The 12,407-nt window shown below is 45.7% G+C and overlaps 1 protein-coding gene across 2 annotated transcripts in view; it reads left to right on the plus strand.

Moving 5' to 3' along the window:
• ADAMTS17 (ADAM metallopeptidase with thrombospondin type 1 motif 17) overlaps positions 1-12,407 on the plus strand; it is a 390,832-nt gene that overhangs the window by 85,005 nt on the left and 293,420 nt on the right. For both annotated transcript variants that reach the window (XM_018066305.1, XM_018066306.1), the window contains exons 5-6: positions 9,368-9,451; positions 10,138-10,295. In XM_018066305.1, the coding sequence (XP_017921794.1) occupies positions 9,368-9,451; positions 10,138-10,295 (242 nt within the window). The remainder of the gene's footprint in view (positions 1-9,367; positions 9,452-10,137; positions 10,296-12,407) is intronic.

Genomic DNA, 12,407 nt, shown 5'->3' on the forward strand with positions numbered 1-12,407 from the left:
ATGCTATCTAACTGTCTCATCCTCTGCTACCCTCTTCTCTTTTTGTCTTCAGTATTTCCCAGCCACAGGGTCTTTTTCCCAGACTCAGCCGAATGAGTCAGCTGTTTGCATTAAGTGGTCAGAGTATTAGAGTTTCAGCATCAGTCCTTCCTACGAATATTTAGGGTTGATTTCCTTTAGAATAGACTGGTTTCATCTTGCTGCCTAAGGGACTCTCAAGAGTCTTCTCCAGTATCATATTTCAAAAGTATTAATTCTCCAGTGCTCAATCTTCTTTATGTCCAACCTCACATCCATACTTGACTCCTGGAAAAACCATAGCTTTCACTATACAGACTTTTGTCTGCAAAGTGACACCTTTGCTTTTTAATATGCTGTCTAGGTTTATCATTGCTTTCTTTCCAAGGAGCATCTTTTAATATCATGGCTGCAGTCACCATCCCCATTGATTTTGGAGCCCCCCCCCACCCCCCAGAATAAAATCTGCCACTGTTTCCACTTTTTCCCTATTTGCCATGAAGTGATGGGACTAAATGCCATGATGTTTGTTTTTTGAATATTGAGTTTTAAGCCACCTTTTTCACTCTTCTCTATCACCCTCATCAAGAGGCTCTTTAGCTCCTCTTCACTTTCTGCCATTAGAGTGGTATCATCTGCATATCTGAAGTTGTTGATATTTCTCCCAGCACTCTTGATTCTGGCGTTTGTGATTCATCCAGCCCAGCATTTTGCATGATGTACTCTGCATAGAAGTTAAATAGGGGGACACTATACAGCCTGTCTCAATTTTGAACCAGTTATTTGTTCCAAGTAAGGCTCTAACTGTTGCTTCTTGACCCACATTCAGATTTCTTAGGAGGTAGGTAAGATGGTCTGGTAGTCCCATCTCTTTAGGGATTTACAAAATATGGTATATACACTCAATTATCATTCAGCCTAAAAAAGGAAGGAAATTCTGATCATGCTACAACATGGGTGAACCTTCAGAACATTTTGTTAAATGAAATAATCCAGTCACAAAAGTATACTGTCCAAACACTGTATGATTACACTCAAATGAGGTCCCTGGAGTAGTCAAATTCACAGAGACATAAAGCAGAATGGTGGTTACCAGGGGCTACAGCGGGGCAGGGAGTGGGGAGTGAGTGTTTAATAGCTGCAGAGTTTCAACTGGAGAAGATGAAAATGTTCTATAGATGGAAAATAGTGACTGTTCCACAACAATGTGAGTGTACTGAATGCCGCTAAACCATGCACTTAAAAATGTAAATTTCGTATACTGCATATTTAACAGAATTTTTTAAACACCCACCCTGCTGACTATTCATCTGCGCCGTCTATAAGCTCAAAGGTAGGGCTGTATGTACCTTCACTGTTGTTTCCCAGCGCCTTGTACCCGTGTAGATAATCAAGACATTTTTGTGGCATTGTGAACTCATAAATGAGTGATTAATACCATTTTCTAACATCCTGTGCAAAGGATTTAGCACTGAAGTTGTGTCAACACTGGCTTTCCCTTTCTAATTCCTTGATTAATTTACTTCTGAAATGTCTTTTGTATTCTAAGCATATCACACAGATGGGGTGTCCTAAACTCTGGCAGGAAGTGTTTCTACAGAAATACAATTACATATTTACAGCTCCCACCCTGTTCTGTGGGTGGTCCCTTTCTGCCCCATCTCTCTTCCCAGCTCACACCTTATCCTTCACGGAGGAGGTATCAAGATGGAGCTGAGAAAACAAGCGCAGTGGGCAAGAACTGTTCTGAGAGCATGCTTGGCGAACTGTTCATTCATGAATGAATTTACTTCTGAGTCCTGTTGAGTCAGTCTATAGAGAACCAGAAGAAGGGATGAGAACAGAACCACTTTGGTTGTTTTTGAGGACTGCTTTGAGGTTGTTTTTGTGAAGCATGGAAGAGGTAATAAAACAACCCTGGCATCAGGCAGAGTGGTCTCATTTTAAAACAGAAGAAAGGAGCTCTGTAACCTAGAGAGGAGTGAGCTTGGCTCAGTCAAGGGTTTTGACTGTAAGCAGCAGAAACTGCTTGCTCCTTGGAAAGAAAGCTATGACCAACCTAGACTAAGCTTATTAAAAAGCAGAGACATTACTTTGCCAACAAAGGTCTGTCTAGTCAAGGCTGTGGTTTTTTCAGTAGTCATATATGGATGTGAGAGTTGGACTATAAAGAAAGCTGAGCACCAAAAAAATTGACACTTTTGAACTGTGGTATTGGAGAAGACTCTTGAGAGTCCCTTGGACTGCAAGGACATCCACCCAGTCCATCCTAAAGGAGATCAGCCCTGAATGTTCATTGAAAGGACTGATGTTTAAGCTGAAACTCCAATACTTTGGCCACTTCATGCGAAGAACTGACTCGTTGGAAAAGACCCTGATGCTGGGAAAGATTGAAGGCGGGAGGAGAAGGTTAGATGGTTAGATGGCATCACTGACTCAATGAACATGAGTTTGGGTAAACTCCGGGAGTTGGTGATGGACAGAGAGGCCTGGCGTGCTGCAGTCCATGGGGTCGCAAAGAGTCGGGCATGACTGAGTGACTGAACTGAACTGAGAAGAAACCGCACCTGGGCTAACTGAAGCAGAAGAGGAATTGTGTTTAGGAGGCGTGTATGGAGGAGCCCAGAATCAAAAGGGAGGCTGGGTCAGCAGCATCAGAATTGGGGGAAGGTAAGCGGCAGGAGGCTGCAGGGAGGGAAGCCAGGCAGCAGGAGAGAGCAGGGCTGAGCCCTGGCAGGAGTGTGGCCGTGGTCCTAGAGCCACTGTGTGTGCTGGGACCATCTCTCTACTGCCCGCGCCCCGCCAAGGCTTCTGTGGCAGGCAGAGTGAGTTTCCACCTGTTTCAGTTTCTGCAGTACAAAGAAGGTTCCTTCCTTTGTCCAGAGCTCACCCAGTGAGGGAGGTTCCCCCAGTGAAGACAGCATCCTTAGCCAAAAGAGAAAAATTTTTTAAATCCCAGCAGAGTATCCAGACTCTAGACAGGCCAGAGCATAAAAGAGGTTCACTCACAAGATACACAGTGGCACCCCACTCCAGTACTCTTGCCTGGAAAATCCCATGGACGGAGGAGCCTGGTGGGCTGCAGTCCATGGTGTTGCTAAGAGTCAGACATGACTGAGCGACTTCACTTTCACTTTTCACTTTCATGCATTGGAGAAGGAAATGGCAACCCCCTCCAGTGGTCTTGCCTGGAGAATCCCAGGGATGGGGGAGCCTGGTATGCTGCCGTTTATGGGGTCGCACAGAGTCGGACACGACTGAAGCGACTTGGCAGCAGCAGCAGCACAAGATACGTGATTCTGTGGTTCCACTTCAGGGTATAAACACAAAATGAAAGCAGAGTCTCCAAGAGATATTTATTTGTTCACGGCAGCATTATTCACAAATAATTCACAAATGGAGAAAACAACCTAAATAGCCACTGAAGGATAAGCAAAAATGTGTGTGTATGTATAAGGACACATACATAATTGAATATGATTCAAATTTAAGAAGGGAAGAAACTCTGCCAGATGCTATGATATGATGTAGGTGAACCTTGAGTACATTATGGTAAGGAAATAAGCCAATTACAAAAAGACAGGTTCTGTTTGATTCTATTCATAAGAGGTGCCTGGCGCAGTCTTACTTATAGACACGGAAAGTAGTGGTGGGTTGCCGGGACTAAGGGGAGAGGGGAGTGAGTTGTTGTTTAAGGGGTGAGAGGTTCCGTCTGGGAAGACAGAAAGGCTGTGAGGATGGGTGTAGTGATGGTGGCACAGCGACAGCATTTGACGCCGCTGAACTGTGTACTTAACCATGGTTAAGACGGGAAAGTTTGTGTTATCTGTATTTTGTGTGAGCTGTGTGTGTGCTCAGTGGCTCAGTCGCGTCCAACTCTTTTTGCGACCACATGGACTGTAGCCTGCCAGGCTCCTCTGTCCATGGCATTTTCCAGGTAAGAATACTAGAGCAGGTTGTCCTTTCCTCCTCCAGGGAACCCTCCTGACCCAGGAATTGAACCCACTTGCATCTCCCGCGTTGGCAGGTGGATTCTTTACCACCTGCACCACCTGGGAAATCCTGTATGTATTTTATCACTATAAAAAAATAAAATGAGATACACTCAGTAATTCCGTTCGGTTATATTTTTACTGGGTACCTAATGTGTGCTGGGGACTTTTCTAGGGATCAAGCAGGGACAACAACACTTCCCATCCTCACGGAGCTCATGGGGTGGTGGCCAACCGAGAGCACCCAGCAGACAGCTCCGTGAGATTTGTGTGCAAATTTTAAAAAATGCTGCACAAAGATCCAGATGGTAGCAAGTGACCAGGGCAGTTAAGGACACCTCTGTGATGATGACCCTCTACTTAGAAGGGAAGGCATTGCCCTGACATAAGGAGCCGGCCAGTAGGGTCATCCTGGCATCTGGGAGGCAGAGAGAGAGGTGCTTCTGTGGACAATGGGAGGGCAGGGCGTGGTGCCCCGGCGCCCAGCTTGGCGGTGAGTGAGCTGAAAGGCTGCTGCACGGGTCAGCTGTGTCTTAAAAGATCCCTCCCTCCCGGGTAAGAGGGAGCTAGGGTCCCGCTGGGCTGTGTGTCCAGCAGTCCTCGTCCCATTGCAGGTATGCTTACCTGTGTGGTTACGTGTCAAGAGAGACACTTCGCCCAGACCTGGATCTCTGAGCTGTCAGCAAGCTGCAGCCCGTGCCCTGAGTGATTTGAAAATATGGCTGATTTTCCAGCTGTGCTGTAGTGCCTTTTCTGTATGCATGACTTGATTTTCCTCTGCTTGGGGGTGGCGGTGACACTGGAGCAGGAATATTTTCCAGAACAAATTGCAGACGGAAACAGGTGGTGCTGACACTCGAAGCCCTGGGTCCGGGCAGCCAAACTGGAAAATGGGGCCACTTGACAGAGCTTTGGTTGTTTTTAGCTTCCTTAACAACCACAGAGTGGAATGAAAACCTGAGACATTCCAGGCGAGTTCTGTTTGGAGGAAAAATGACATCAATTTGACTCAATTACCATGTGAAACATACAACAAGCCTCTCTCTGGTGAGCAGAGACTGGCGGCGTGTTGGAAGGCTCACTGGTTCCCACAGCCTAGGGATGCTGGGGGGCTTGGTGGATGCAGACGGCTCGTCTCCCTGCTGGCTGTCTGATTCATTGGGTCTGGGGTGGGCTCCAGAATGCATTTCCAAATTGTGCCCATGGGGTTTGCTGCTGCTTCAGGGACCCCGGTCAGAGGGACTGCTAGAGAGGGACTGCACCCCTCCAGGGTGGGGCCTGGGTGGGTGCAGCTGGCGATGTGAGCGTGTCATCTCTGGTTCCGCTCTGTCCCTAGGGAGGCCCCGAATCACGCTGGTAGGTGGTGCTCTTGTGAGTACCCTCCCCGCCCACTCCACCGGCCTGGCGCTGCGAACAATGCCCCTACCCGGCCTTGGGCCAGCTCCTTCCGCATGCCCCGTCACCTGTCCCTGTCTGCTCCTCCCTGACGGTGCCCCCAGGTTGCTGCGCTGCTGGCTGCAGGGCCCCGGCTCAGCCCCCGGGTGCCGATGCGGTGGACGCAGCCGGGGCTCTGAGCGCGCCAGGACGCAGCCAGCCTGAGCCGGACAGACTCCAGACATCACTGCGCCGCTCCCTCTCCAACCAGGTGTCTCCCTAAAGATCATGGGGCCGCCACCTCCACGGCTCTCCCGAGTGTGCATTTCCACACGGGCGAGGAAGACAGGCAGCCTTTGCTACACATTTCTGAGGCCTGCCTGTGTTCTCGGGTGCCGTCGCGTTTTCAGCTGGCCGGCCTGGCTTGGCCCTGGCCCCCGCGGAAGAGCGCGTGTCTGCCCCGGGACAAGACGCTTTAGCCGCGATCAGGTTCCCATACCCTTTCTCCTGAATGTGAGCCTCCCGGTTACACATCAAGGCGGGTAGCTTCCTGCAGGCTTCCTAGAGAACATCTTGAGAGCATGAGGCTTCTTAAGTTAGCTAATGAAAAAGTTTTAATTTGGTAAATGCACATAGAATTTACCATTTTAGCCGTTAAGTGTGCAGTTCAAGATCGTTACATGTATTCACATTGTTGAGCAACCAAACCTGAGAACTTTGTTATCTGGCAAGACTGAAACTCGGTGCTCATTAAACAGGTCCCCATCTCGCCCTCCATCCCAGCTCCTGGAGCATGAAGCTTTTCTCCTGCTCCAGCTCACGTATTTTTGGTGTATTTGTTCCAAGGATGGCACCTGAGCCTTATACAGAATGTGCTGAACTGTCCTCAGGTGGAGAGGAAAAACGCAGCAATGCTGTGGAGGGACTGTGTCCCTATGGTTCTGTCCTTGCTGAAACCTGTGTCATTCCGTTCAGGCCCCATTCTTTATGCTGCTTTCTGGGGCTGTGTCAGAACACCCTGAGAACTGGTTTCCTGTGTTGTTCCTTTAAACCTGCAGCATTCTTTAATGTCTTTGGCTGGTGTTACTGTTACAGGCAATGTTTCGACTACGCTTTGAAACCCTCTGTGACTTGAATTTTCTCCCTCATAATTTAAAGTTTTTATTCTTCCCAGTTTTCATGTTTTGAATTGAGGTTTTCTAGTTTGGGCCCAATCCTAAGGCTGAATATTTCTGGAAAAATCTGATTTATAGCCATTGGGTGGTTCTCAGACTATCGAAACAAGGAAAAAGTTATGTGCTTTTCCTTTCTTCACCCAGGTTTGGGGATAGGTAGCTAAGGCATGACTTCAGAATTGGCTTACAGATGATCCAGAATTTTAAAAATGACTGCAATTTTGTTCTTAAGGAAAGAAAAAGTTTTGGAAGGAGGGAGTGAGAACAGAAGAACTGAATATGTTGTCTTTTTCCTTGTGGGAAAGAATATTAAATTACACGAAGATTGTTTTGCTTTAATAATAGTTTTCAAAGAGAAAAGTCCAAGCACTGGCACAGCTAATTCCTCTGTCGCACAGATGCTCAGACACTGCGTGCCTGGTTTCTGCAGCTTCTGTGCCCAGTGCTGCGTCCAGCTTCTCATGGCCTGGATTAACTGTGGCCACGCTGTTGGCTGCAGCCATTGCTTTATGTTGCTGCTGATGTCCTGGAGAGAAAGTTTTCAGGCCCCTGCTGAAAAATTCTCCCTCTAGATTATGTCTATCAGGAAAAAAGTAACATATTCAAAATGAAGTGAAGTAAGTTAGAAACAGATACAGTATGATCTCATTTATAAGTGAAATCTAAAAAAAAACTGAACTTATAGATACAGAGAACAGATTGGTGGTTCCCAGAGGCTGAGAGTAGGGATACGGGTGGAGATGGTCAAAGGTATAAGCTTTTAGTTATAAGATAAATAAGTCCTGGGAATGTAGTGTACAGCTGGTGACTATAGTTAACAGTACTACAGTATCATATATTTGAAAGCTGCTAACAGTGAAAGTCTCTCAGTTGTGTCTGACTCTTTGTGACCCTATGGACTGTAGCCTGCCAGGCTCCTCTGTCCGTGGAATTCTCCAGGCAAGAATACTTAAGTTGGTTGCCATTCCCTTCTGCAGGGGATCTTTCTGACCCAGGGATCGAACCCAGGTCTCCCACATTGCAGATAGATTCTTTACCATCTGAGCCACCGGGAAAGTCTAGAGAGTTGCTATGAGAGTAGGTCTTAAAAGTTCTTTCACAAGAAAAGCAGTTGTAACTGTGTGGGGTGAGGCATGTTAACTAAACTTTCTGTGGTAATCATTTTGAGATATGTACATGTTTACTATATTATATATACTGTGGTATATAGGGTATATAATCATCATGTTAGTTATTCATTTGCTCAGTCATGTCCGATTCTTTGCGACCCCATGGACTGCAGCACATCAGGCTTTCCTGTCCTTCACCGTCTCCCAGAGTTTGCACAAATTCATGTCCATTGAGTTGGTGATGCCGTCCAACCATCTCATCCTCCGTTGTTCCTTTCTCCTCTTGCCTTCAATCTTTCCCAGCATCAGCATCATTTTGTATACCTGAACCTAAGGCAATTATATATTAATAACATTGGGGAAAGGACATAATGAAACAAAAGTATTTTCCTAATTTAAAAGGAAAAGGGAATATTTAAAGGTTCTTACCTTTTCCCTCTGTATCTTATACTGCTACCCTTATGACCTAGCCCACTCTGCCTCCCTGAATCCCACTCTCTCCTGAGAAGGAACTCAGGAGGATGTCATGATCTGGGGGTCCTCAAATCCAATGTTTTTTTTTCTGTCTACCTCAACTTTCGTTCTTCTGTCTTACTTGACTTTTCCTATCCTTCTTCCCCTTGAATTGTGTGATTTCTTGATGTTGAGACCCCTGTAACTAAGTTCTGCCAACAAGAGGTGCAGAATTAAGGGGGCATATGCTTTTCTGTTACTGTATCTCATGACAGACTTTGGCTAGAATGAGGACTTCAGGTAAAATAGGAATGTGGCCTTTATGGCTGGACAAGGCTAGGTTTGGATTATGGTCATAGTTGACTAACTGTGAGTCCTGAGCAAGTGGCTTTATTTCATTGAATCGAGGTTGGTGGAGACACCGCCTGTGATGGGTTGTGAGGAGGGTTAGGGATGATGCAGACTGGCGTGTGGCAGAGGGCCACAGGCACGGACCTTGCCCATCCTGTCATGAAGATCCTCTTCACCCTCCTGCAGGAAACTCCAGAATCAGCTGACACCATTTCTTTTTTTTTTTTTTCAAATTCACCCATCCTATGCATTTTTTTTCCAACAAGCTTATTTCCAGTTGGTCTTTGCATGTAAGCTTGTATGCCCTCACATGTATGTGATTCCACAGTTTCCTGTTATGCAGGTTTCTTTTGAGGAATTTATATTTATGGGAATTTTTTCTGTCTCAGAAGGTCTTTTAAATAAAATCTGGGTTATATATCTTACATGTATGTATTTTTTGTTCCGATAAATATCTATGAACATTGAAATTTGAATTTCATATATATGATTACAAATCATATATTTAGATTTTTTGTACTGGAAGAACACAGTTTTTAAAAAATATTTTAACGTAATTAACATTTAATGAACATAATTTATATTTCATTAATTTATAAAGAATACATTTATATTTCATGCGTTTATATTTTGTGTTTTAGATTTATTAAAAAATTGACAGTACATAGAATTCCCATTCACAATTTCCCCTGTAATTGACATCTTACATTAATATGATATATTTATTATAACTAATGGGGCAGTGTTGTTGATTATTATTGACTGAAGTCTATAGTTTGTTCAGATATCCTTAGTTTTTATCTAATCTTTTGTTTGTTTTAGGATACTGCTGTTGGTTTTTTTTTATTTTTCACTTTTTGTATCTCTCTACATTTCTGTTTTTCTCTCTTGACAGGTATACAATATGTTTCAGCACCAGAGCCTTGGAATTAAAGTCAACATTCAGGTTACCAAGCTTGTCCTGCTACGACAACGTCCTGTAAGTCTCCATTAGCACAGTTACAGAAAACGTATCTGGTCCTTACATTTCTTAATGGCTGTTGAGTGCCGAGGAGTCCAGGTGTTTTGTTTTGTCCTCTGTCCCTGGCTCTGCAGGTGGCAGCAGTGTGCCCCAGGCCAGGGACCCGGGATGCCTGGTGGGAGGGGGACAGCCACTGCTACTGGCGTGCACGTAACCTCAGCCTCTCGGGGAACCCTGAGCAGTGGACCTTTGTCCCCCCGCCTTCATTCTCCCGTGTCTCCCGGGTGCACAGTTGACGCTGAGATCTTTGGGATCACGGCTAGCCTTTTGGAGCTATACCAAGCTTCAGGCCAAATTTGGTTGCACTGTAGCACTGTTTTCTGGTCTTGATTGAGTACATTTCCTTACAAAAGTGTTACCTAAAGAGTTAAGCAGTGCAGATGAAAAAGCTGGGTACGCTGTTCAGTTTGCCAAAAGGAAGAAAGCTTTTCTTTAATAAGACAGTCTTCATCCTAACTTATAGGTAAGGCCCTGGTAGCCTCTCTCTGGGTCTCTGCATGTGCCTACCAGCACTGTGGGTAGGTGACATTGAATAATGCCCCTGTGAGCAGCTGTCTCTTCCTTAATACCCACACTGTGGTCTGAGCATAAACACTGGCTTCCCTGGGAAGTTGCTTCTGTAACTGCCCCCCGATTTCTTTTAGGCCAAGTTGTCCATTGGGCATCATGGTGAGCGGTCCCTGGAGAGCTTCTGTCACTGGCAGAATGAAGAGTACGGAGGTGCACGGTACCTCGGCAACAACCAGGTTCCAGGAGGCAAGGACGACACGCCCCCCGTGGATGCTGCTGTATTCGTGACCAGGTAAAGCTGGACTTGGCCTGGAGCTGCAGACGTGAGAGGGAAGGCATTTCCCATTGGAGAGAAATCCAGGATTGAAAATCAGACCTTTGGCCACTTGTCTGAACCTTGAATTCCTCATCTGTAAAATGGGGATAATGATGGCTCTGCCTCTGAGATGTGAGGATTAAATGAACATGGGAAGCGCTTTCATAGTGGCCCAAAGTAAGGACGAAAATATTAGCTATTATTATTGTTATTGCTGTTACAAATATAAAACTACTGATTTCTAGTTACCCAAGACTCTTACAACTTCAAGAAAATTTGTCTACTGCCTCTTCCCAACACCAAATATAATGCTCACTGAAAAGAGCTCACCTGTGTATGAGGCTGCTTCCTAACTGGAGGGAGTGGATGCCCCAGTTTTCCTGTTGAGGAAAGTCTATGCTCCCCAGTGGTTCAGCGGTTAAGAATCGACCTGCAGTGTAGGAGATGTAGGAAACATGGGTTCGATCCCTGGGTCGAGAAGATCCTCTGGAGGAGGGCATGGCAGCCCACTCCAGTAATTCTTGCCTGGAGAATCCCATGGACAGAGGAGTCTGGCCGGGTCATAAAGAGTAGGACATGACTAAAGCAACTGAGCCCATGCAAGGCAGCTTCAAGAAGTCTATGTAGGTCAATGTGTGTGCTGTGCACAGCCCCATCTATGGGCACTCTCAGGACACAGCAGCAGGCAGAGAGGCCCATGGAATTCAGAGAGGTTCCATTTGAAGCCAGGAACTGAGCTTCACGTCTGCAGAGCTGGATGTACTCTTCCTGGTTGAGAGGGGAGCCAGGGACCCTGCTGGGCAGTAGTAATCAAAGGCTTCTCTCTGTGTAGATGGCAGCAATGTTATTTTAATTTCCTAGGGCGGCAGTAACAAACTACCACAAAATGTGTGGCTTCAAAAAACCAGAAATGTATTTTCTCATAGTTCTGGAGGCCAGGAGTCTGAAGTCAAGGTGTGGGCAGGGCCTTGCTCTCTCTGAAGCCAGGAGGCAGGATCCCTCCTCCTCCCTAACTTGTGGAGGCGGCCGCAGTCCTGGGCATCCCCAGTCTGTGGATGCATCTCTCCAGTCTCTCCCCCATCGTCCCGTGGTGTTCTCCCCGTGTCCCTGTTTCCCGCTTCTTGTAAGGACACCAGTCACTGGATTGGGGCCCAGCCTAATGCAGCGTGGCCTCATCTTAACTTGATTACAGCTGCAGTGACTCTCTTTCTGAATAAGATCACATTCCCTGGGACCAGGGGTTAGGACTTAAACATGTCTTTTGGGGGACACAATTCAACTCACTGTAGGTATAGATTTGGCTATTTAATTTTTTCCTATGTCTCAAATTTCTCGTGGAAAAACTGATTTTCCTTGATTGTTTTACCTCAGTAATGTAAATAAAATGTACTATGTGTTCTCACCAAAATCCCCTTTTAGAAAATATGTGGAAATGATTCATGACAGTTTAACCCACTAGATTAAAATACAGTGTTTTACTTTTTGAATGAATGTATCAACCTTGGTTTTAAGATTTTGTTTTTTAAGAAACTACTTTCAAAATTAAATGCTTTCTTTTTTCTTTGAGTTCAGAGAAAGGGAACAGCTTACTGTGTCTTTAGCATGAAGATAGCTTACTCCTCTAAGAGGAGTTAAATCTGGTTTAAGACTTTGGGTTCGAGCCCAGAAAGGCTCTCTGTTTGTATCTGTTGGGCCATGTACAGGCCCCTGGCTTGATGACATCCTGAAGGTAGCCAGATGTGTTCTGTGATCTCAGCCTCAGGCACCAGGTACCAGGTATTACAGCTCACTAGCCTTCTCAAAAAACCTAGAACATGCACATTGCCAACACCAGACACCGAAGAGATACCTAATCATACTTGTAGATGATTCATCAGTCTAAAGGGTTAAAATGTGATCCGTAGCACACTGATCCCTTATGAGAACACTTGCTGCTTCTACAAGATGTGATTAAATGTATACGGGACATTTGAGAAGTCTATCCAGTAATTCCAATTACTTACACGTGGCTGGTGGTCTACTAGGCACCAAAGACAAGGGGTGAGCACGACCTTGTACTTGCTTTAAGCTGCGTTTGCCCACCCCTGT

Source organism: Capra hircus, chromosome 21 (assembly GCF_001704415.2).
Source record: "Capra hircus breed San Clemente chromosome 21, ASM170441v1, whole genome shotgun sequence".
Taxonomy (NCBI): domain Eukaryota; kingdom Metazoa; phylum Chordata; class Mammalia; order Artiodactyla; family Bovidae; genus Capra; species Capra hircus.